General features: G+C 43.0%; 1 protein-coding gene across 3 annotated transcripts in view; it reads left to right on the top strand.

The window, feature by feature from the left end:
* The window catches only part of CADM3 (cell adhesion molecule 3), a 603,256-nt gene that overhangs the window by 312,936 nt on the left and 263,167 nt on the right, over nt 1-27,153 (top strand). For all 3 annotated transcript variants that reach the window (XM_069217689.1, XM_069217688.1, XM_069217687.1), the window contains exon 7: nt 3,631-3,803. In XM_069217689.1, coding sequence (XP_069073790.1) covers nt 3,631-3,803 — 173 coding nt within the window. The remainder of the gene's footprint in view (nt 1-3,630; nt 3,804-27,153) is intronic.

Genomic DNA, 27,153 nt, shown 5'->3' with positions numbered 1-27,153 from the left:
GGCTCCTCACCTTCAAATCTGTCTTTCTGGTCGCTATCACCTCTTCTCGCAGGGTGAGTGAGCTTCAGGCCCTTTCCTCAAAACCTCCATACTTGTTTGTACATCCTGATAAGGTAGTGCTACGCACTAGAGTGTCCTTCCTTCCTAAGGTGGTTACACCATTTCATGTAGGCCAGTCCATCACTTTGCCTACCTTCTACGCACCCGCACATCCTTCCCATGAGGAGGAGAGAGTCCACGATCTGGACCCAAAAAGAGAGTTGGCGTTCTATCTCAATTGTACCAAAGATTTCCGGGTGGACGATCAACTCTTCGTTGGCTATGTTGGTGCGAAAAAACGGAAGGCGGTGCAAAAGCGTACCATCTCTCAATGGGTGCTTCTTTGCATCAAAATGTTCTACGCTTTGGCTAAGAAGCAACCTCCTGAAGACTTGCATGCTCATTCCACCAGAGCAACTGCTGCTTCCACTGCGTTAGCACGCGGAGTTCCTGTCCTGGATATCGTCAGGCAGCTACGTGGGCATCCCTGCACACGTTTGCTAAGCATTACTGCCTGGATAGTCAGGTCCGTCGAGACGGCTACTTTGGTCGTTCGGTCCTGCAGGACTTTCTAGTGTGATCTTGGTTCGCAGCCCACCACCGAGGATGGCATTGCTTGGGTACCTGCAACTAGAAGTCTCTATCAGATGTACAAGTTACTTACCTTCGGTATCAAAATATCTGGTAGAGACATATTCTAGTTGCAGGTTCCTTACCGCCCACCCATCCTCCCCGCTTGCGAACTGATTTCTAGGGACAGGGATTCCCCCTTTCAGTTCCTTAGCTCTGGCGCACCAATCTCAGTGTTCTTAGCGGCTCTGCGCTCTGGCGTGGAAAGTCATAAAAAAAAACTGACGTCACTGTGCGAGGGCAGTGTCTATGTACTACTCCTGACGCCATCACGGTGACCACGACGCCTGCGGAGTCGACTGACGCCACCTACCGGCACGCAAAGGTATTCCACCCTGACGCCTGGGGGAAAATTCTAAGGTAAGGAATCTGCAACTAGAATATGTCTCTACCAGATATTTCATTACCGAAGGTAATTAACTTGTACGTTAATGGTATTAAAAGGACCTGAAAATTCATTAACAAATCTACTAAATCTGATGTGGTTGACACCTTCTCAATTGCTTGGATTTATTTATTGACTTTCTTATAAAGCCATTGATTGATCACAAAACATGCAAAAAAACAGATGAGGAATGTGTATTCGAGTGCATACCAACAACCTTGAAATTTGTGTGAATAAAGCTTAACAGATCTGAGTGATATGATAAGGGATAGACTGGTGCCAGTTATCTGCAAGAAGCTACAGTTGATACTGTAAGGGAGAATACAAATGAAGCAAATGATAGGAGCTGCCTGGTTCATTTACATATTCAGAATGGTCATGTTAACCTTACCCAAAAATGCATTGAAGAAGATTCTAGCGGCCTCAAAAAAAGGGGAGGAGTGCTATATGACACAAATAGAAAGCAAATTTATCACGATTTGAAACAAGCTGTTATTGAAGAGATCGTATAGTAAGATAGAAATGCACCCAGCAACAAACACCAACTCACTTCTGCGGAAATTCCACTATTGCAGAGGGAAAAATGGAGATGAAAAGGTGTAGGGTAAATAAGACATCAGTTGGATGATATGATGTAATTTATTCTTAGACCCTGATTTATATATTGGTGGTATGTGTACTCCGTCATAATGGCAATGGAGTGTACATACTGCCAATATGAAGGTCTGCTCACCTGATTTAAATGCAGAGGGACCGTCAGCTTGGCAACAGTGGAGACTACTCTGTCTCCGTCGTGGCCCAACTTTTCTGACAGTCCTGGGGAGCAAGGACTTTCAGAAAAATGGCTACATGTCTACTAGCCCAATTTGTATGAGCGGACGTAGTCATTTTTTTACTGATTCTTACCGCCAGGGAAAGCCTGGCGGTAAGGAACAGTAAAATCATTGTACTGCTCTACCTACCATGAAAGGAGGAGCATTACATTTTTACTTTTAAAAAAGGAAATCCCTAAATGGGGAGAAAAAGATTACTCTGTGCTACAGGGCTGCGTCCTGCTGCTACAACCCTGTAGCATAGAGTAAAATGCATTACCAGGAACCACCGTCATGACGGATCCTGGCAGTGCTTTTATAAATGACCACCTGCTTGGCCATTAGTTGGGAGGCCTCTGCACCATGGTGACAGAGTAACTTAGTCCGTACCCATGGCAGAATGGCAGGCCAGCTGCTGTGAATCAAACCTGGCCCTTTGTGTGGACCCTTCTAAAGTACCCAACATTCATGAGCCCTACCTTGATCTAGGGCATTCATTTTTTGCCCACGTTAAAGACATAAGTTCATCTTTATTATTCAGAGTGTTTGGTTTATTAAGGAACTATATAGTTTTAGAGGTAGCCTTAACATGGATAGATAAGTGGTTGAGATGTGATCTATTATTCACCTGAACCGACCACAAAATAACTTATCTCCATGGATCCATACCAAGAAGGTAAAAGTGATATGAGCTATTATTGTTGCAACACCAGACGTGGGACATGTGAAAAGCTCCCAGCACTACTTGCCATGGTTGAAATATGTGTTGGCAACGTGCATGTCTTTTGAGCAATGTGAACAACAATTGAGAGGATAACTAAAAAGGAAACTTAAAAGTCTCAAATGCTTTTTTCTTTTTTTTAAGCATATATAAAAGATAATTTATTATTGTATCTAAATGCTGGAAAGTATAGTCATCAGTTATGACAAGACTTCTTCAAATGTAGTGCACATGTGAAAGTTCTTTATTCGGGTCACACACCTTTGGCAAAGGTGTAAGATTGCAGACACATACCGCTCTCACGGACATTCCTCAGAAGTCAAGAGCTAGAACCATTTTTGGCGGCTGTTTTTCTTACTTTTTGGTTTTTACAGAGAATATCTGGTGCAACTGGGACTCCACTGTGGTGCTGTTTGAGGTCTGCTAATGTATCTCGATCCAGTCTAGTATATTCAGTCGTTTGGTCCACTTAAGTGCTGCAGTAGCTACTTAAATCTTAATATAAAATGTTATTAAATGAACAGGATTGCGTTCTCAGTTTTAGGACACTACGAATGTTGGTTCAAATGTATAAAGGATTGTCTGGATATTGATGATGATGATATGCTTCATGCACCACTCGCCCAATTGGAGACCAATGTTTTGGAAAATTTAATTATCCTTCACAGTCTTGTTTTGTTATTTGTGTCCAAAATCATTGAAGGGCCTGCTTAGAGTAGGTTTTCACAATAAGAACTGAGGTCAGTGTATGAGATGTAAAATTGGGAAGAAATCCAAAGTTCCATGCTTCTGGTTAAGGAATGCTTCTGGAGGTACTGTGGGAGGGTGTGATTGCTTTACAGGGTTATTTTTCTATAAAGCCATTATGTATTGGGGATCATTAGGCTCACTTACCAACGAGAAAGCTCTCCAACTATAACAGATATTAAATTATTGCATTTAACTTTTGGAGTTCCTTATAAAGTACATATGAGTTCTCGTATACGATGGTTGTTGCTCTTGTTACTTTTTACTGATATAAATATTGCTTTTCCTAATTTCAGCCCCAGAACTTACGCCTGGGAGAAGAAAGGAGGCGAGCTTCCACCACAGTCCAGGCAGCAAGAGAACACCCTTGTCTTCTTATTCCTCAACAAGAGTGACAGCGGGGTGTACTTGTGCAAGGTTAGCAGTCTGATGGGCGATTATGTTGCCGAACACAACTTGGATGTCAATGGTAAGCCTGTGTTTTCTCTTAGACTTTACAGATCACTGGTTTATATGGATAAATGTGGGTCCCTGAATTTTTACTTCTGAGATTTGATGTACATTTTCACATTCACAGGATGTATAAGTTGCATGCTTGGCACTCGTGCTATCTGCTCTGTTGGATCACAGTCATAGGGAGTGCCTGTGAGCAGTGGCCGATGTTCATAAGCAGTTGTGTTGCAACATCTGCATTGTTCACTCCTCTTAGACAATAGGCAGGTGCTGTTTGCAAGTACCTCAAAGTTCTTCTCATTATAATGATACCATTCTCCTCTTAAGGCAGCTTGCATGGGCGACAGCATGCACAAGTTTAATAATGGAGTTATAAAGACTAGCTCATATGGACATCTATAATGGTAGCCTTCATTTTACTTAACATGTTACTTCTAAGGAAACCTGGACGCGGTGGTGGTGAGTGTTCGAGGGCTTCATTGTTGTGTTTGTATTTGTAATTGTAAGAAGGAGAGACAGAAAATGATAGAGAAAACTGATATATATATATCCAGGACAAAACTCTCTCTATTGGGGCCCTGCTTTCTAATCAAGTCTTTCTGGCTTATCTATTATTCTCTTGGAGTACACTGATTGCTTAACTTGTGAAACAATTAGTACAAGGTCCCAAAGTATAGCTCAGAACCCCTCAGTCAGTGCTACTGAATGTGAAGGGTGCCTAATAGAACGACTGCATACTATTGAGTCTACCTCCTGCCTCTTTAAGACTCTTGCTTTCTCCTTTTGTCACAGTTTTTCCATATTTTCTCTTCCCCCTTTTCTCACTTTTGTGTGTTTCTAACTCTTGCTTTGGATCAAAATTTGATGAGCAAAAATAAGTGGCAGCAGCCACTGGCTTACATTAAGCACGGTCTACAGTGGTATTTGGAGAATTACTTGTATCCATTGATAGGGATTGGTTTGTATAGTTCTTTTACATTTTTGCTAGGTTCTTTATTAGCACCCAGTTACCAGGACTGTACATTTTTTCCAATGCATGCCCTTTCTTAGATGTGGATTGGGCATACAAGGTACATTAAATGTAATAGTTTTGTAAATGGCTCAATGTTGCCCACGCTAATATTTTACCGAACATATCCCCCTTTCATAGATCAGCTTCTGTCCCCACCAAAAGCATTTATGTAATGAACATGTGCATTGATGCATTACTTCAAGTTTGATGTATAGTCATTTAAGACATACCTTCTTTGTCTGAGCCATGCTTTTTCTAGAGTGTGAGAGGATAATACTCCCTAATCACAGTCTCCCAAATTGATTTTTGTAGGAGGACTTGCACGTTAGATTGTTGGCATAATAGTGAGTAAGATATTTAACCCTGCCTCATCTGAGAATACTGTTTAAGAGGGTCTTTTTCACCTTCCATTGCCTAACGTGGTTAGTGAATCAAGCCTGGATTTCGAGATTAATGGTGCCAGTGGCATGGTAAGTTAATAGTATATGTATGGTGATGTTCCCAACCTTTTCTATCAGATATGTGGTAATTAGTATGCAGTCCAGTTATGGTTTTGTGCATTGCCACACAATTTTGTCATATTGGTCGTCAGAGTCTCACCCTGCCCCCCCCCCCCCCCCCTCCCCCACTTCCCCAGCCTTGTCCGTCCAAGCAGGCCATAAGCTACCGAACATTTTTAGACTGGCATGCTCTTACATCTTACATGTCAACTGAGGAAGTCTACAGTTTGAATTACTATACTCCATATTACTTCCCTCCCATTACACACAGTCAGCAGTTCACTCCCCCGCATTAACCAGAAGGAAAAAGGGCTGTCTCTTGGTTCATATCTAGTATCAGAACCAACATTCATCACATATGACATGGTGGATTTCAGTGATTAAAGCTAAATAAGGGCGCGGAATGAAGCAGCCCAAGTTCAGATGGTTGATAATGGTAGCTGAGGTTTCCTATCATAGTTTTCTCCCTCAGGAGAAGCAGAGAAACGATCCCAATCAAACAAGGAACTGTCCTGCCTCTCCTCCCCAGTCCACAGGTGTAAAAGAAATTCCAAAAATATAAAGGATGTTAAAAAGGTTCAGTGACCCAGGCACTTCAGGTGAAAACGGTGTCCTGATTCTTGTCCCTATATTCTATTCAGCGGCACTGTCTCCTCTTATTTTAGTTACTGGAGTCTTAGGCCTTTGGAAGCTATACTGTGAACTAAATTAAGGCTGCTAAGTTTCCAGAAGTTTGGAATTGTCTTAGTACATAGGTATGAATGAGTACAAAAGTACTGGTACATAAGTACACAAATGTTATAATTATAGCTACAAAAAAGAATTTGGTCAGCCAAATGACCTACTGTAAAGACCACAATGACACAGCAAGTAACTCGAAAAATATTTTTTCTAAATGTACAAAGAACTTCCAGCTCCATGTACTTCTTCTTCGCACAGTACACCCTCTCACTGGGTTATGTGACAATCTCAGTTCCTAATTAACCCAAAAAATAATAAAGATCAGGAGATGCATTGAAAACAGCCCCTCACCATTTCCATTGAAATTATTCTACTTTCAAGCAATCTGACCTGCTATCAGACAAAATCCTTACCAACTACAAACACAAAGGCAAATGTGACCTTCTGAAGGGCTCACACCTAGTGAACTGTCCATTGTCCGGGAGCTCTTCATTCACAGTGTTGTGTCTCACAATCTTTAAAGGACCAAAAGGATTTTCAAAAAAATGTGAGGTATAGCTTAACACACCTCTGGTTGCCATGCTTCCTCACTCTCTCTGCCACATTTGCAAGAGAAATTTATTGTGGTCAGTGGGCTCCCTGGGTTACGGAGAGTACTTTAGAGTGGATGATAAAGAACCGGGACCTAGAAACTTTAAAAGTCCCTTAACCCAGAAACCTCTATATTATATGGGTGAGCTTAAGGGATGTTTAAAACTATGGTGATACATAAGACTGACCATTATCCCTACATCGTAATGGGTCCACTTGTTTCAGCTTTTCAAACAGCTAGACTAGGTATCCCAGGATTTCTTCTGGACCTCAATCCTTACTTCCCTAACTCCTATCTATGGTGAAATACATTCAACTATCAGCAAGCATCTATTCTCTACCTATGAATCCTGTCCTACTGGGTAAAGATCTCTGAGTCTGCAATTTTTGGTGGTCCTGTGAAATATCTAAACGGTGAACACAAATTATAATTACCCTGGAGCAATGCACATATTAAAGACACAAGAAGAAAGAAAAGTGGTAAAAATGACAAACATAACACAAACATAGAGGGTACGTGTTTCTATTCCATGCTTATGAGGCCTATTCATGTAATTTGTGGTAAGTGTTCTATGCAGACCACTGCAAATCCATGCAGGTGCGCCGGAAAGCATGCAGTGCACATTCATACATGTTGAGATGTATGTATTTTTACCTGAACGTAAAGAGGGCCCTTAGGGGGAGAGTCGCAGGGAAACCCCTTCAATCACACTCAGCACCGAAGAACATATATGAGAACGAACATTAGGAAAAAATACCGGAATAATCTCAGGAAAAAACTGTCTTTTTCTCCATACTCTTGCTCATTCCCTGGACCACCTTCCGACTCTGGGAATTCAGAGCCATTGGTTTATGCAGCAAAAATGGTCATCAAGCCTACTCTTTTGGCTTCCTATCTCCACCTGACTTAGTTGATCTGATCTCTAAACCTTGCCCTTCAGGCTTAATTTATGATGTATTACCTTCTCACCTAACAAAATTGTTCATCTCCACACTGGCAGAATACATTTCTCAATTTTTCAAAGCCTTTCTTTAGTGAAGAACATATGCTGTTACCCTAAAACAAACTATCATAACTATGCTCCTGAAAGAAATCTGGGGTACACACTTCTCTACCTGAGAATTACTGACCCATTTCTTCCGTGCCATGTCTGGCCTAAATCATTGAATTATTTGTCTCCTCTCAATTTACAAATGCCTTGGAAGCAACTTTTACAGTGGTGTGACAGGCCTCTGCTACGCACACAGCTCGTGCTGGGCTAAACAGCTGGGGCTTGCTTTACTAACTATAGAGATACTGATCACTTAAACTGGGGCAAGTCGTGGGACTGCACACACTGGTACAGTGGATAGTATTGGGGTGCAAGTAAGGGAAAGGCCTGAAAACTAAGTTCTTGTTTGGTGGAGGACTGACACAGACCTTATTAATCAGAGACAAATAGCCATGTGAGCTCAATGCAATGCTTCAGATTGCGCATACAGTGGATGATATGTGTTAGCGTGTCAGACCTTAATAAGTATACTTACAAGGGGATGCGAACAGGTCGATGAATCTTTTGACTCACAACTAAGAAGTTCTTACCATAGCTCCAGTGCATGAATCAATAATCAATACACAATAATCAACAATCATTAGTAATCAATAAATCAATAATCAATGTAGTCAGTAATTATCACTTACCATGAACTTTCAGTCATGAATAACCACACCTGTAGTAAAACTTTAGTATGTTTATTTCCCTATATTAACAATGCTAACGTCATGTAGATTAATCTCAAAATCAAATGAAACACATACAGAAAAATAACACTGGTTGTCCAAAGCGGCGGAAGAAACACAATCTAATTAAAGCTTGAACCACAACACATTCTGAAGTTACGGTGCAAATCAGTAGCAGAGTCAGCTGCATCAACAAGATGAAATACATGAAGTTAAGCAGAGAAATCCATTAAGCATTAATCTCTTTGGTCATAAGTCAGGATCCTCAACTAACATTAGATTAGCATCAGCATGTTGGGCTTCATGAAAAACAATTTGGTAACACCAATTTGGGAAACATCTAATTGTGATAGTCATAGACAAAACTGCGCATTTGGTACCTTGAAAGGAAAAGCAAATATGCATAATAATCACATTTCAATTGTATACCTATCCTTGGTATGGGTCAGCAAGCAGAATCAGTCTTCGTCCTCAGGACATCAGTCGATCAGCAAGGCATCTTGCTCTCAGCCAGGGAATATGAGCCCAATGAGCCAGAATATCAGAATAATCTGTTTTCTCTCAGAATGTCAGAATTAATCTCTCTCTCCTAAAATCTCTGAAGTCTTTTCCCTCTGCGGCATTGTTATATCAAAGTCACCTAAACTATCCTCTAATTCCTTATTGGTCAATTAATCGTATGTTCACACTCTGTCCAATAAAACTACTGTACCAAATCTATGAATTCTAATATTTCTCCGTTCTTACATTGTTGATTGGTTCGTCTTACGATGTCCTCATCATCCGGCTTGTCAGTTAACAATATAGTTGCAGCTTCCACTCTAGTCAGTATCTTCATTGTTCTTGTCTTGGGAAAGTCAGTCTCACACATATTACACATATTACACATAAAATGTTGCAGTAGAAAGAACATCATCTCCTAGCAGTCAGTTCTCATGAAAAGCTTCTGTAAAGAGCAGATTTGAACAATACAACAGACATTTCACAGTTTAATTTGCTTGGTCAGTATTTTTATTAACGCTAAGAAATATAGCTGCTGCATGAGGCCTGGCAAGATAGGCCAAAACACTTGCTAAGGTAAGGCCTACAATTAATAAAGCTAAAGCATACGTCATAGCCCTTAATATGACATAATACTGCATTAGTTTAACACATATTCAATATTTAATAAGTATTAATCATTGATTAGTACACTTCGTTAACATTGGTGGCCATTCTTCGAGATCACATTTTCAAAGGCATGCATTATTTTTCTACGTTATTTCATTTTCTACATAAACTCATTATTCAAAAATACATAAAAACTCATTATTAATTTTTATTAAAACACCTGCGCTAGCATATGGCACTGGTATCAGGCTGGGAGAATGCTTCAGCCTGCACACACAACTTGTGTTGGGGTGCGGTGCTGTTACAGGCCCTACTATCTGCTTAACATCAGGTTGTATGCAGAGTAAAAGATCAGGTTTTGTCGGGCTTCAGATTACACAAACAGAGAATAGGGTAAGGCTGGTATAGGGCTGCAAGAGCCCTCAGTCTGCACACATGGACCTTGTTATGGTGTATGGCTGGTACAAGCCTTTCTCTGCCGAGCCACATGGCTTTAGGGTCTGGTGCAGAGCCTGGAAAAGCATGAAGTTAGAGGCTCGGTTGCGAAAGCTTACATCACTAGTGTGTTAAGTGTGGTTTGCACAATTTAACTTCCTAAACATCAAGTCCTAAAGGCATCATTTTAAATAGCATTGATAGGATTTTTTGCTCTTGCACAGACAGGTTCTGGGTTTCAAACGTGTAAATAATTCTGTCCCAAGAGTTCTGAGGAGTTTGGCTTCTTAGGGTTGTGCACAGGTCATCAGTAGATTATTTGCATCATCATTATTATTACTAATATGAGGTGAGATGGTGCACAAACAATAACACTCAGGCTTGTTGTCACTGATGATTCTGAGGTTTCCGGCGTGGTCGGAGGGAGTGGGTGCAGGTCCTACGTGTGAAAAACACCTGGAGTTGGTCCATGTGTTGCTGCTATTGCCAAAGATCGGTACTTCCATCTTTTCTGTGTTCAGCCGCAGATAGTTGTTATTCATCCATGTTCTTCATCCACTCAGCAACACTTGTCATGCATCTGTGGAAGTTGGTTCTGGTGGTGCAAGGGTCGTCGGTGAGTGAGAGGATGTGTTGGGTGTCATCTGCGTAGGAAGTGATGTTGAAATCGTGGGATCTGTTGATGTTGGTCAGCTGGGTCATATATGTGTTAAAAAGCCTAGGGCTGAGGAATGAGCCCTGGAGGGACACTTCCGGTGATCTCCTTGGGATCAGAGGTGGATACTCTGGGTTCTTCCAATGAAGAAGGAGGTGATCCATCTGAGTGCGTCCCCTTGGATGCCGATGTAGTGAAGTCTTTCAATCAGCTTGTGGTGGGGTACGGTGTAGAAGGCTGCTGAGAGGTCAAGGAGTTTCAAAAGCTGCTGTTTCTCCTTGGTCGAGGAAGGTTTGGATTTCATTGGTGGCTGCGAATGGTGCAGTTTCGGTGCTGTGATTGCTGCGGAAACAGGATTGGGAGGCGTTGAGTAGCTGGTTCTACTCCGGGTATATCATGAGTTGGTTGTTGATGTTCTTTTCCAGTACCTACACTGGGAATGGGAGCAGGAAGATTGGCAGGTAGTTTTTGGATTAGTTGGGGTCGGCTGAGGGTTTTTTGAGTAGTGGTCTGTCTATGGCGTGGTTCCATGCGTCAGGAAATTTCACAGTGATGACAGCGGTGTTGAGCAGGGCGGTGAGTTCCTGGCCAATCCTGTAGTTTCCAAGGTTGAAGATGTCATGCGGGCATGGGTCTGTGGGAGCTCCTGAGTGGATGAATGTCATGGTGGAGGTGATGTGCTTGTTGAAGAGGATGTTTTCGGGTGGTCAGTGTGAGGTGTGTGTCGATTACGGCAGAGGCGTATCTGTTGAGTAAGTCTGTACGTTTGGTTTGGGGTTCCAGGCTTCTGTATATGGTTGTGATCTTGTTATGGAAGAAGTGGGCAACATTGTCGCACAGCTCCTGTGAGGGTGTGATGCTGTTTTTACTGGCAGACGGGTTGGAGAATTCCTTAAGAACGTTATTCCTTAACAAAGTTGAAATGTTCCTTGGTGGTGTTGGCGCTGGTTCTGATGTGTGCGGCAAGGGCTGTCTTCTTTGTTGCCCTCAGCAGGCGGTGGTAGAGTTTGAGGGAGGTTTTGAAGGCTGCTCTTTCGGAGGCGTCCTTGCTGGCGCGCCATCATCTCTCCAGCTGTTTGCTGTTTCGATTCACTGTTACTAATTCTTGGGTGTACCAGCTGGCCTTTTCCGAGGATTTTCTCTGGATGTTGCTCTTGATAGGTACAATGCTGACCTCCATTTGGTGATCCAGGCAATTAAGTTTTTCACTCCCTGTTCAAGGTTGGTGGCAGTAGTGGGGTTGGAGGTGGATATGAGTGTAAAAGACAAATTAATACGGTAAAGTCTAACATATCACTTCATCTTTTAAAAATAAAAGTACATTCTGAAAAGCCTCAACCTTCCCATTAAAATGATTTTTACATTCTTTTTGTTAGTGAATTGAACATATCACAAGTAATTTTTTAGGGTTACTTGTTTCTGTGTTTTTGTCTGTTGTTTTGGGGTTCAAATCATAGAAATTGCTTAGGCAGGGTTTCAGTGAGGATCCACTGAAGGTAAACGTTTAGGAACCGCAGTTCTACAGATTCCAGCTCATTTAACATTGCTTTTTCAAAAGTGCCCAACTGATGCAATTTGATGAAGGTAGAGTTCTACCCTGATTTTGAGAGTAATGTGCAATGCTATTGGTGCAAAACACATCCCTCTATTCCGTACCTGTGGCTGACAGCTACGAGCAGTAGTTCTGTCAAACATGCTACTAGGGTTCTTTCAGGTTCTACTTGCCATGTAGTCTTCTTCATTGGCTCCTTTTAATTTGTGGTGAGTTCTGTATATTGTTCAGGATCTTGATTTTTGCCACAGGCCCTCCTTAACTCAGCATTTCTAAGTGCTAGATAGGTGGTACACATGTGTTCGGTGGCATGTGTAGCTGCAGATACACATGTTGTGCATAGTCCGCCGTCTGGTGTTGGGTCGGAGTGTTACAAGTTGTTTTTCTTCAAAGAAGTCTTTTCGAGTCCTGAGACCGAGGGACTCCTCCTCCTTTGTTCCATTGCGCATGGGCGTCGACTCCATCTTAGATTGTTTTTTTCCGCCATCGGGTTCGGACGTGTTCCTTTTCGCTCCGGGTTTCGGTACGGAAAGATAGTCTTAACTTCGGAAAACTACGTCGGTATTGTTTCGCTCGGTATCGGGTAAGAATAGAATCGACACCGAATCGTGAAGAGCTCCGGTAACCCTTCGGGGTAATTTCGATCCCCCGTCGGGGCCTGGTCGGCCCGACCGTGTGTAACTTCGACACTGATGGAACGGACCCCGTTCCGATTCTGTCCTAAATGCCACAATAAATATCCATATACAGACCAACATTTGGTCTGTAACTTGTGCCTGTAGCTCGAGCACAAGAAGAAACGTGTGAGGACTGTCGTGCGTTTCGGTCCAGAAAAACGCTCCGTGACCGGCGAGCCAGAAGATTGCAGATGGCGTCCACGCCGACAGGACACCGAGAGTTCGAGGGACAAGGAGAAGAAGAGGAAGCCTTCTCCATCCATGAATCGGACTCGGAGGAATTCGACGTCGAAGAAACCGTGAGTAAGACGTCGAAGCAAGCACCACACAAGAAAACAGACAAGGCCCAGGGGACGCCACTGCCAACAGGCCATGGCTCAACCCATAAAGTAGGTGACCGTCCATCGGCACCGAAAAAGGCCGAACTGGTGCCGAGATCGTCCGACTCGGGTCGAGACACAGGCACGCAGCAATCTTGGGACAGAGAAAGTGCTGCCGAAAAAGATCGACGCCGAGACAGCGGAACCGAAGCTGCTCGACGCAGAGACAGCGGCACCGAGGAAGATCGACGCCGAGAAAGCTCGACGCCGAAAAAGAAAAAATTCTCCTCAGAGCCGAAAACAAGCAGAGACAAAATTTCGGTGCCAAAACGACCAGCAACCGAACCAACTGCCAGCTCATATACAGAGGAACAATCACTGTCCTCTCAAATGCGCAAGCACAGATTTGAAGAAGAGTTACAGACCACTGATGTAGACCACACACAAAAGCGGATCTTCATACAAAGTGGGACAGGGAAGATCAGCACTCTTCCCCCAATCAGGAGAAAAAGGAGACTCGAGTTCCAAACACAAGAACAAACACCACAAAAAATGGTGAAGAAGGTAACTCCGCCACCCTCTCCTCCACCTGTAACTCACACATCACTGGCACAGACTCCGTCACATTCACCGGCTCATACCACCATGAGCCAAGACGACCAGGACGCTTGGGACCTATACGACGCCCCAGTATCAGACAATAGTCCTGAGTCGTACCCTACCAAGCCCTCACCACCTGAGGACAGCACAGCGTATGCACAGGTGGTAGCTAGGGCAGCAGAATTCCATAACGTGTCGTTACACGCAGAACCTGTCGAGGATGACTTCCTTTTCAACACCCTCTCCTCCACCCATAGCTCCTACCAAAGCCTACCTATGCTTCCAGGAATGCTAAGGCACGCAAAGCAGATCTTCAAAGAACCTGTCAAAAGTAGAGCGATTACTCCAAGGGTGGAGAAAAAAAAATATATAAAGCACCGCCCACGGACCCTGCTTTTATCACCTCACAACTGCCACCAGATTCAGTCGTGGTAGGGGCAGCTCGCAAGAGAGCCAACTCGCACTCATCAGGCGATGCACCACCTCCAGATAAAGAGAGCCGCAAGTTCGACGCAGCTGGGAAAAGGGTCGCAGTACAAGCTGCAAACCAGTGGCGCATCGCAAACTCTCAGGCGCTCCTAGCGCGATATGATAGAGCCCATTGGGACGAGATGCAGCATCTCATTGAGCATCTACCCAAAGAATTTCAAACACGGGCAAAACAAGTGGTTGAGGAGGGACAAAACATCTCCAATAACCAAATACACTCCTCTATGGACGCAGCGGACACAGCGGCAAGAACAATAAATACTGCAGTAACCATACGAAGGCACGCATGGCTACGAACATCTGGTTTTAAACCAGAGATACAGCAGGCGGTGCTCAATATGCCATTCAATGAGCAACAATTGTTCGGACCTGAAGTGGACACGGCAATTGAGAAGCTAAAAAAGGACACTGACACTGCAAAAGCCATGGGCGCGCTCTACTCCCCGCAGAGCAGAGGCACTTTCAACACCTTCCGCAAGACAACCTTTAGAGGGGGGTTTCGGGGTCAAGCCACACAAGCCAGTACCTCACATTCAACACCGTCCACCTACCAGGGACAGTACCAAAGGGGAGGCTTTCGGGGCCAATACAGAGGAGGACAATTCCCTAGAAGCAGGGGAAAATTTCCAAGCCCCAAAACACCTACAACCAAACAGTGACTCGCACGTCACTCATCCCCTCCACACAACACCAGTGGGGGGAAGAATAAGTCAGTATTACCAAGCGTGGGAGAAAATAACAACAGACACTTGGGTCTTAGCAATTATCCAACATGGTTATTGCATAGAATTTCTACAAATCCCTCCAAACATACCACCAAAAACACAGAATATATCAAAACAACATTCGGACCTCCTAGAAATAGAAGTTCAAGCATTACTGCAAAAGAACGCAATAAAACTGGTACCAGATACACAAACAAATACAGGGGTTTACTCACTGTACTTTCTAATACCAAAGAAGGACAAAACACTGAGACCAATCCTAGACCTCAGAACACTAAACACATACATCAAATCAGAACACTTTCACATGGTCACGCTACAGGAAGTGCTACCATTGCTAAAGCAACAAGATTACATGACAACCTTAATCTCAAAGACGCGTATTTCCACATACCAATACATCCGTCGCACAGAAAATACCTAAGGTTCGTATTCAAAGGAATACATTACCAATTCAAAGTATTGCCGTTCGGTTTAACAACTGCACCAAGAGTCTTCACAAAATGCCTAGCAGTAGTGGCTGCACACATCAGAAGGCAGCAAATACACGTATTCCCGTATCTAGACGACTGGCTAATCAAGACCGACTCACTGACAAGGTGCTCACACCACACAGATCAGGTCATACAAACCCTCTACAAACTCGGTTTCACCATCAACTATGCGAAATCACACATTCTGCCGTGCAAAGTACAACAATACCTAGGAGCGACAATAGACACAACGAGGGGAATAGCCACTCCAAGTCCACAAAGGGTTCAAAATTTCCAAAAGATTATACAACGCATGTATCCAACACAAAAAATACAGGCGAAGATGATATTACAACTCCTAGGCATGATGTCATCATGCATAGCCATTGTCCCGAACGCAAGACTACACATGAGGCCCTTACAACAGTGCCTAGCATCACAATGGTCACAAGCACAGGGTCGCCTTCTAGATCTGGTGTTAATAGACCGCCTAACATACCTCTCGCTTCTATGGTGGAACAATGTAAATTTAAACAAAGGGCCGCCTTCCCAAGACCCAGTGCCACAATACGTGATAACAACAGATGCTTCCATGACAGGGTGGGGAGCACACCTCAATCAACACAGCATACAAGGACAATGGGATGTACATCAAAGAAAGCTGCATATAAATCACCTCGAACTACTAGCAGTTTTCCAAGCATTAAAAGCATTCCAACCAATCATAACTCACAAATACATTCTTGTCAAAACGGACAACATGACAACAATGTATTATCTAAACAAACAGGGGGGGACACACTCGACACAGCTGTGCCTTCTGGCACAAAAAATATGGCAATGGGCAATTCACAACCACATTCGCCTAATAGCACAGTTTATTCCAGGGATCCAGAATCAACTTGCAGACAATCTCTCTCGAGATCACCAACAGGTCCACGAATGGGAAATTCACCCCCAAATTCTAAACACTTACTTCAAACATTGGGGAACACCTCAAATAGACTTATTTGCAACAAAGGAGAACGCAAAATGCCAAACTTCGCATCCAGATACCCACACAGGCAGTCTCAAGGCAATGCCCTATGGATGAACTGGTCAGGGATATTTGCGTACGCTTTTCCCCCTCTCCCTCTCCTTCCATATCTAGTAAACAAATTGAGTCAAAACAAACTCAAACTCATACTGATAGCACCAACATGGGCAAGGCAACCATGGTACACAACACTGCTAGACCTATCAGTAGTACCCCACGTCAAGTTGCCCAACAGGCCAGATCTGTTAACACAACACAAACAACAGATCAGGCATCCAAACCCAGCATCGCTGAATCTAGCAATCTGGCTCCTGAAATCCTAGAATTCGGACACTTAAACCTCACACAAGAATGTATGGAAGTCATAAAGCAAGCTAGAAGACCATCCACTAGACACTGCTATGCAAGCAAATGGAAAAGGTTTGTTTGCTACTGCCATCATAATCAAATTCAACCATTACACGCATCTCCAAAGGATGTAGTGGGTTACTTACTACACTTACAAAAATCGAACCTGGCCTTCTCTTCCATTAAAATACACCTCGCAGCAATATCTGCATACCTGCAGATTACCCATTCAACTTCACTATTTAGGATACCTGTCATTAAAGCGTTTATGGAAGGCCTCAAAAGAATTATACCACCAAGGACACCACCCGTTCCTTCATGGAACCTCAACATCGTCTTAACAAGACTCATGGGTCCACCCTTTGAACCTATGCATTCTTGCAAAATACAATTCCTAACATGGAAAGTTGCATTTCTCATCGCCATCACATCTCTAAGAAGAGTAAGTGAAATTCAGGCGTTTACAATACAAGAACCTTTTATCCAACTACACAAAAATAAAGTAGTCCTAAGGACCAATCCTAAATTTTTGCCAAAGGTTATTTCACCGTTCCACCTAAATCAAACGGTAAAGCTACCAGTGTTCTTCCCACAGCCAGATTCCATAGCTGAAAGGGCACTACATACATTAGACGTCAAAAGAGCACTAATGTACTACATCGACAGAACTAAAAACATCAGAAAAACTAAACAACTGTTTATTGCATTTCAAAAACCTCACGCAGGAAACCCAATATCGAAACAGGGTATAGCCAGATGGATAGTTAAGTGCATCCAAATCTGCTACCTTAAAGCAAAAAGACAACTGCCCATTACACCAAGGGCACACTCAACCAGAAAGAAAGGCGCTACCATGGCCTTCCTAGGGAATATTCCAATGCACGAAATATGTAAGGCAGCCACATGGTCTACGCCTCACACATTTATCAAGCACTACTGTGTAGACGTGCTATCCGCACAACAATCCACAGTGGGTCAAGCCGTACTAAGAACCTTATTTCAGACTACTTCCACTCCTACAGGCTGAGCCACCGCTTTTGGGGAGATAACTGCTTACTAGTCTATGCACAACATGTGTATCTATAGCGACAGATGCCATCGAACTGAAAATGTCACTTACCCAGTGTACATCTGTTCGTGGCATCAGTCGCTGAAGATTCACATGTGCCCACCCACCTCCCCGGGAGCCTGTAGCCGTTTGGAAGTTAGCTTCAACTTTGTACATTTGTAAATATATTAAATCTTAAATAGGTACATACTTATTCACTCCATTGCATGGGCACTATTACTAACAAACAACTCCTACCTCACCCTCTGCGGGGAAAACAATCGAAGATGGAGTCGACGCCCATGCGCAATGGAGACAAAGAGGAGGAGTCCCTCGGTCCCGTGACTCGAAAGACTTCTTCGAAGAAAAACAACTTGTAACACTCCGACCCAACACCAGATGGCGGGCTATGCACAACATGTGAATCTTCAGCGACTGATGCCACGAACAGATGTACACTGGGTAAGTGACATTTTCATGATCTCTGTTTTAAGAGTTTAAAATGACATACGTAAGAGCCAACCAGTGGCATGTTGCTGTAAGGCAGTCACAGGTGTGTGATTGGAGGTGAGTTTTGAAGGTTGCTAGAAAAGCCAAGATGCATAAGGTCGGAGCTAGAGCTTTGATTGTTTCCAGTGTTGTGCTAGGTGTGTCCATCATCTTCCCTCTGGATAAATACAAAACTTTCGGGATAGACAAAAGTTACAGAAGCATGGATAGTGCTGTCCAGAAGTACTTTACTTTTACCCTACTTTATTTCGGTCACAGACTATAAAAGTAGCAAAACAGCACTACAATACTAAAATATCTAGTCAATGCAATATATTAAAAGCAAGTCAAGTAAAACAGGAAGAATACTAGATTAGTAAAACAATAATAGCCGAAAAGAACAAAATTTAAAAATAGCATCTAAAATCCTCCACGTTCCTCTCGTGAGGTTACATTAGCTATTATACAGGCACATTATTTTAGCTTCGGCTTGTAGCTTGTGCCCTTTCACTTCAAGGCGTGCATTTTCATTTTTCTGTTATTTTAGCAAAAGCCTTTTTTTAGCGGAGGTGTTTTTATTATTTTATCAGCTTGTCCTTTTACACAGACTTCCGGTATTCTTTTCTTTGTGTGGCATTTTCATTCTGTTCTCTATACAAGGATGTACGTAATAATTTACGAATTATGTCTGGTACAAAGCATTCATCATGTCCCCAACTCTTATACACAGAAATATACGTGTTGTCGCATCAGCGCAGTTTTCTCAGTAAACCAGATTTTTATTACTGCCCCCTACACCAGGGCCATAGTTCACTCCATGTCGCCTTTGCAAGTTTTTGCTGAGACCTGACACAGTCTGTCCCTCCCATGTGGGAGATTAGCAGTAGACCAACATACCTCTTTTTTACCTGCAATCACAGGTATGGAGGATAGGGTTCTCCCGGAGGGTCTAACAGGCAGATTAGGCGCTACACTGCCATGATTTTGTAGAGAATATTATTAGTGCAGGTCGGGATTTTAGAACTATTGTTGTAACCGTATGGTGGGACTTTTCCTATGTTTCACTCTCCTTGTCACTGCCTTGCTTTTATTATGTTTCATCATCATTATAATCGCAATACATGCTTTTTTACATAGTATGCAGTTGATTCAATAAAATTTATTGAACCTAGTCCTGCTTCTGTTTTGCCTTTGTATGTGTGAGACATATGTGACTGAGAGAAAGGGGCAAGATCAATTCTACCACGATATCTGTGAGAAATCCATATGACATGCTAGGGACTGCCACAAATCCCCTTTTACTCTTTGGTACTGGTGAGGTGCTGCTAACTGGCCAGAAGGGTTAGGCCGACAGTTGTCACACAGCGCAGCATCAGACTCAGTTCCCTGTGTTCTGTGATGCTGCCACCCAAATCCAGCAGTCTTGTTACCAATTACGAGAGTCTTTACGACAATCCAAGATGTAAGTAGCTATGGTAAATCGATTACATTTGCAGCTAAAGAGATGATTTTACACCACATTGGCCAAATGCTTTCCAAGTACCTGGAAATGGAGAAAACAACTACAGGGGACGTTTCTGTTCTACATATTCTCAGGTTTTTGCTAAACTGATGAACTCCTAGATGAGGACCTCGTGGGACAGTTCAGCACTTATGATGTTTTCAGTAGTTTGGACAAAAAAACAATGGATGTTCAAAGGTTTATTTCTTCCCTACACTCCTACACACTGGCCAGGTTTTACTACCCCTTTCCATTTTATTAAAAGTGTGGCAAGAGGAAGTGAGCCCAACCTGAACCTTATGTATAACAACTTTCTGAAAGGTGGTTTAAACTCATCCATAAAATTTTCAAAAGTGGAAAATGGCTTCACCTCTATAAAACATTCAGTCAGCTGCCCCAGACCAGTCTGTTTTAGCAGTTTGACCTCCTCAGACTCCAAGTATCCAAGCTTCACCTTTTTTGTTGCAGCTAGGGTAATGCAGTTTTGATCTGGGCAATGCTCTTGCATACCCATAGAATGAAAAAACTATTTTGAATAGGACAGCTACTGTAGCTTTTCCCCACCCTGCGATCTATCCAAAACATGTCTTAAGCCCACCATATAGTGTCCCAACTCAGGGGTAGACCATAGTCACAGCCAGTGCAGAATTTGTTTCAGACTGCTTAACGGGGCAATTGGCCGGATACCTAGATCTTGTTAAAGACTAGTGGAGAGCTTTGGGGAATTGTAAGCGCCATTCTCAAGAATTTAGTCTCAGCTATTTCCATGGCAGTTATATTACCACGGCCCCACAGTTCTGCTCCATAAGTGGCAGCTGTTATAGCTTGGCTCTCCAGACTTCAAGAAGGGGGGAAATTGGGTGGAAGGAGGCCCTATGCGCAAATGGTAAAATGACAGCTGCTCTATGATTCAGTGAGAGGGTATTTTTTATGACCTGATTTACCCAGGTATTAGTGATGGGTAAGCAAATACCAAGGTAATTTAATTCAAGCGCTCTTTTAAGCTCTACTTCTTCTAGCGTTAGGGCCCCTCTAAATCCTCTATGTGGATAAATAACCATAAACTTAGTTTCACTTGCGTTAATTGCAAAGCCATGGTCTGAAAAAAATGAATTACATTTTACCAAAAAAGTGTCAGGACCATTAGGAGTTTGAGACCAGCAGGGTATTGTCAGCAAACCACAAAGCAGGTACTTTAGTACCCCCTTAGGACTGAGAAACTGCTGTCATAGTCCAATAAGTAGCTGATACAACCATTAATGTATAACTAGAACAGTGTGGAAGCAAGTACACAACCTTGTCTTACTCTTTTATCAATCCTAAATGGATCGGTGATGTCTCCATTTACTTCCCAACATATTTGTGCAAAATTGTTGGAAGGGAGCTGTAACAGGGTCATTAGAACCCTGTTTGCAACAACAGTACTGAGCCCAATACCCCAGTGCCCCAGGGTTGCCTTAGAGGAGGACGTGTCCGGGTTACACCGTCATGATGGCATTTTAAACCAGGAAGCACCATGCGCGGCGCGCGAACAAGGAAGAAGAGGAAAACCAAGATGCCGTAGGAGAGGAGTACAGGAGAGCAGCCGGAAGGGACCGCTTATGGCTACCGGAGTGGGAGCCAAGGAAGCATACCTCGAGTGAAGGAGTCAATGAGAGTCTGATACGGGGGAAGACTCGCGCAAAACTAGAAGAACCACCACGTCCCTGGAGGGATGTGGTTATACGAGATAAGTGCTCGTATACAGGGTCTTAGGAAATTCTTAGGATTTTCGAAGGGCACAGAGAATCTTAGACAAAAAGAGCACCACAAGAGTTATAACTACAACATTAGTTTTCATGAACAGTAAGCAAGGGTAATATAATATTTCTCACTAGAGTGAGAGAAAGTGTTCCAAAACACTAGAGTGTTCCACTCTATAATAGTTTTCTTTGCATACTTCGATTTTTCCCTTTCTCACATTTTACGTATACGTTTTTTTTTCTTTCTTCTTTTGATTGATTGTGTGAGCTTCATGACCACATCGGAGAAGCACCTAACCAATAGTAGAGACTTCACGAACGTGGTGTTGAAATATCACTACCCCCACAACCCTTCTCCCGTATATGTACAATAAGAAACTAAAAACCCCATACGTACTTACGTGTTATTCTGTGTTTCTTGTCTTCCATGTCCTGGAGCGGCCCCTGAGTTCGACACAGAGAATCTAAGGGCGACAAGAAAAGAGACGGTCACAGATGTAGAGACTGTACAGAAAAGACTATAAACAGACTGTATAAAGGAGAAAGAAGAAGATAATGAGAGCATAAAGGCAGGAAGGACAATGTGTGAAAACTTATAAAACACTGGAGAACAGGAATAAAATAGAATACCATTAAACATAGAACAACAGAAAAGTATTTCCAAAGTAGTCTGTGAGTTAATTAAAAGAGAGCTTATTCCTCTAGATAGAACCCCGTTACAGGAGCCTAATAATAAATCTAGGAGGGTACCAGGAAATCCTAAAGCTCTTTAAGGATACACCATAGTTTGTCTCTGTGGACCATATCAAATGCCGCCTTTAGATCTATGAAGGTGACATATCAACCTCCCCAATTTAGTTCAACCTCTTTGCATCTTAAGAGCTCGAATCTGAAAACTTGATCAACCATCCTTGTCTTAGAGTGAAAACCAGCCTGAAATTCAGTTAAAATATTGTTTTCATCTATCCAGGAAAACAGCTGATCAAGTATTAGCTTACAAAACCTTTAAAATGCAGCACGCATAAAAGAAGCTAAAAACAAACAGGAATTAAAGTATTCTCCCTCGTTGTGCCTTGCTAATGCCACCCCTGCAGTGGTGTTAGATTTTCGTGCTGCCTCAGGTTTACGAAATCTCCTAAATCTGAGGCAGCGTCAAAATGCAATGGGTGTTGCTGTGGCACACCCACAGCAACACCCATTGCACGCCCCTTCCATGCAAAGGGCTGGGTGTGAAGGGGCCGTATTTACAAGGTGGCGTTAAACCACAAAAAGTGGCTTAACACTATCTTGTTAATATGGCGCAGAGCAAAGCGCCACCAAAGAGTTACTAAAAGTGACACTCCGGTTGCGCTGGGGGCTCTTAAATATGTCCCTATGTGCCAAAACGCTGACTGCCCCCCTGTGTGCAGAGCTTCCAAGATGTCCCTCTAGATAGCTGTGTCCCAAGTTGTTTTTTCCCATTTTAGGGCTAGTTTATAATTTGCTCTGGCAAACTGTATTTCTCTTTGCTAGTTTGCAATTCTTATTGTTCCAATTAGGGTCTGCTAGCGGAAAGGGATTCTTTTTTAGACAAGGATTTAGACAAGAATCTTATTTGTCTTTCCTCAAACCAATTGTTATGCACTTCCATGGTCTTATTAGGTGTTGACTTTGAGTCAGCTATAAGGGCTAAAATAGAGGCTAGGTCCCGATAAAGTTGAGTATATATATTCTCATTATTCACTACACACTCCCACCTTACCTTTCTTTGATTGGTACTAAGACACATATCACCACAGAGCAATGGAAAAACTCTACCCCATCTACAACCCCTTGAAAGGTACGTAACAAGGGGAAATGGTCACTCTCAGTTCTCATGAGGACTTCCATTTCAGCTAGGTTTCCCCAGGAACTTAGGTCTAAAAGGAAATAATGTGGCTCTGGTAGATATTTCTTTTGAAAGTGGGACGCCTGTCTACACTGGAGTTAGTTCGCCCATTACAGGCTCGCAGGTTCCAGCTAATGTAAAGGTCCAGCAGTTGCAGATCTACCTTTGGAAAAAAACTTTAAGTAGGGGCCTGAGATTTGGGAAGTACCCCAGAATTGATCTTCCTCACATGTTATTTTCCTTTGGAATGCAGAGGGCTCAAAACACATTAAAATCCCCTGCCACAATCACAACAGCCTCTCCCTTGATCTTAGCGTTGATGAAATAATTCAGCTGGTGTACAACAGGGGACTCAACTGTTTTAGAGACACTCTTGCTATAGACATAAAAAACAAATAGTTTTGCGTTTTTCCTTGGGGAGATCTCTAGGCCTAACAGGTCTTGTTAACCAGTGGGTAGCTGACTAACATGATGATCTAGGGAAGTCTTAACCCAAATGGATAAGCTATCTAAGGTCTGCCTAACTTGTACTTGCAAGCTGGCACATAAAATGACTTAAATCCTTGCCTGTAGGAGGGACAACTTCAGCAAGTCTCCTCTGACATAATTATGTGTGCCTTTTCAATAAATGCCCCCAATGCCATTGCGCACAATTTATTTCCCAGTTCTGCCATATTCTAAGAGACTAGGTTAAGGTCATTTGGAAGAGCATTCTTAGGTGGAACACACGCTTCCATAAGGAAATGGTTTGGTTCATTATGTGAAAAACGTGGGTGTCCTTGATAATAGGACAGGATGAGTCAAGAGGATCGTCCATAATAGGATCAAGGGCAAAGCAAAGGTTGCTTGTAACTGCCATAGCTGGAACGGGGTTTCCACATTCTCCATTATTCAATAGGGGGCTCCGTAAATTTTTGCTATCCAGTCAATCCACTCGGGATAGGGGAGAGAGGGGTTGTACTTCCTTTTCTCTTTGCAGGGAAGAACCCTAGATTTAAATTGTATTTAGGGATTTTTAGGGACGAGGGTTCTCGCCTGTAAGGACAGTAGCCATTTACAACTGATGGATAAAACTCCAGTTTGTTGCATCCTAAGGTGTCTGAGAAAGATAACCGCGTGACCCGAGCAATGTCCGAGTGGATTACACTGTCTCATTTCCTCACATCCCAAATCCAGTGGGTTACTTATTTATTGGAGAAGCCTTATCTTCCCTAGTGGATGGGGGTAGCTTAGGAACACCTTTCATATATATTGTCCTAAAGTGGGTGAAGGCATTGGTTTGTGAATATGTTGCAGAGTGAATCTCAATGAGGAGGGCATTTTTCAAAACTGGCACTGGATTTGAAAGAAAGTGTTGTTGCCAGAGGACTGCGTTCAACAATGAGCCCCACATTCTCCCCTCAGGGGCCTACTTTGTGAAATTAGATTGATGGGACAGAGCAATGCAGGAAAGATTTTGGCAGTTACTCATTAATGGAAAGAGTGGGGGGTTCGTACATGAGTCCTAGAGGGAGCCACAGGACCTGCTTGAGTCCTAGAACAGCCTCTAAGAGGGAGGTGTTCCAGTAGTGACTCCGGGCGGGTTAATCCCCCTGATTAGGGGAATCCCACCATCTTCCCCGCCTGATGACAGTGACCCTGGCTGCTAAGTTTTCTTTAGAGATTGAAGCTCTACTCCAAATCCATCCTCTGCCCTCAGTGATTTAATAACCACCCATAGTTTGCTTATCTGGGCACAAGTAGCTTCTGCTGACTGCTGGGCAGGGATAGCGGGGGCTCTGAAGTCGTTGGAAAGCAGTACATCAGGATTTAAAGACAAAAAAACTATTTGAACGTATAATCATGGGTTTTATGAGAATTGGTGGTTTGGACAAAATAGGCAATTGGGAGCTAGTTTCCACAGGCACCTACCTCCTTCTCCTTTGTTTTATGGCTTTTATTGTTTTAAGAGGACACACATGCAAAAGGCAAACAGCAAATGTTCAGCTTAAAGCTTCATAGGAAGGGCAGATAGCTCAGTGGACAACATGCAAAAGCTGCTTTGTTGTTGGTACAGTTAGTAGAACAGTTTAGCCTATTAAGAGTCCCTGGAACAAAGTCATATAAGGGCTGATCATAGCAGAGAATGTTGCCAGACATGAGCCCAAAAAATCTAAGTAGCTGTAGGGACAGTGAAATGATAGTCTTAACCTTGTTTGGGAACTATTCAGTTGCAGGAGCAAGGTGGTGGTCACCTCACCATTTCATGTTGTTGACAGGTGCAGGATGGGCCTGCCCTTGGCAGGGACTTTGCCTGGGCACGTCCCGCACAGCAGGTGGAGTAAAGACTATATAGCGCAAGTGGTTATTGCTCCTCCTCCTTCCAGCTGGTGGAACCTCCAGGTACAAGGAAGTGTGGGACCTGGAGTCCTGTGCATTAACAACAAACATGGTGATGGCGTTGGGTCAGGAAGTAATTCTTCGATGAGTCTCTAGCAGGTCAGCTCAAGGTCCTAAACATGGGCTGTGATAGGCTGATTCAAGGAGACTAGTGGCATCAATTAGCGCCAGACAAATGAGTGAAAAAGTTTGGATACGGTTGGACGCCAGCCACTGACCAGAAAAAGATACTATCTGCCAACCCGAAAAGCCTCTGATTAAAAGGGAGCTCCTAAATGCTGATTATTGAGAGACCCAAGCTGTATGCCAAACAGAAATGGCAGCAAATGACCTCTACCTCGGATTCCCTCACTACCACCTGACAAAAGAGCCCCTCATCTCTCCATAGTCCTCTGTCACGTATACATTTAATTTGTTTTAAAGCGCTGGTGAAGGCTGGCTTTACTAATCCGCTCAGCTATCCACATAAAATACAGATCTATGATTTGCAGCAGGCAAACTCTCTGTATTACTTTATGGCGAGTTAAAACTTCCACAAGACAAAACTCCGATCTCTCTCTGTAGCAGGATTATTCATCACAAGAGGTTTTTGGCATTTTGTTTGCTGCATGAAAGCTGGATGCACTAGCAACTCTGCATTAGATGCTTTTAAATCATAAGTAATAGCACAACACAGCTCCCCCAGAGGTCAGTGCCTTCAACCCTCCAGGTCAGCGGCCAGTGCTGCTGCACAAGTCGCACCCCCCTAAAGCCAGTCCTGATCAAAGTTACATTCTTTGCATAGGCAACAGTAATTAGGTAGGGTTCCCTGCCCCCTGTAGTGGATAAAGAGGTATATCACAGGACTGTAATCATGTTACCAGATGGCAAGAACATCTTGTCAAACATGTAACTGATATACTTCTCTAGATGGCTTCGCTAAGCAGATCCCTTGGGCTGATAAAACAGCTTAAGGGGGTTATTACAACTTTGGAGGAGGTGTTAATCCGTCCCAAAAGTGACGGTAAAGTGACGGATATACCACCAGCCGTATTACGAGTTCCATAGGATATAACGGACTCGTAATACGGCTGGTGGTATATCCGTCACTTTACCGTCACTTTTGGGACAGATTAACACCTCCTCCAAAGTTGTAATAACCCCCTTAAACTTTTAACTCACAAAAAGATAATTTCATATACTTCAACCCCCACAGTCTCCCTCTTCTTTTAGAATCATGTGTCTTTTACCAATTCAGAAGTCAGTACGGTATCATAGTAGCATTAACATAACAAACATAACAAATATTATTTATGCCTAATCCTAGCCGGGCAACAAAATTGCTTATTACTTGATAGACACCAAAGACTATACTACTAAATTTATTTTCTGTTTTCAAAATCTAATTACCTGGGAAAATTCTCCATGTCTCAGCTA

This window comes from Pleurodeles waltl, chromosome 12, assembly GCF_031143425.1.
Source record: "Pleurodeles waltl isolate 20211129_DDA chromosome 12, aPleWal1.hap1.20221129, whole genome shotgun sequence".
Classification (NCBI taxonomy): Eukaryota; Metazoa; Chordata; class Amphibia; order Caudata; family Salamandridae; genus Pleurodeles; species Pleurodeles waltl.
The sequence above is the reverse complement of the archived record's forward strand: the minus strand, read 5'-3'. Positions and strand labels throughout refer to the sequence as shown.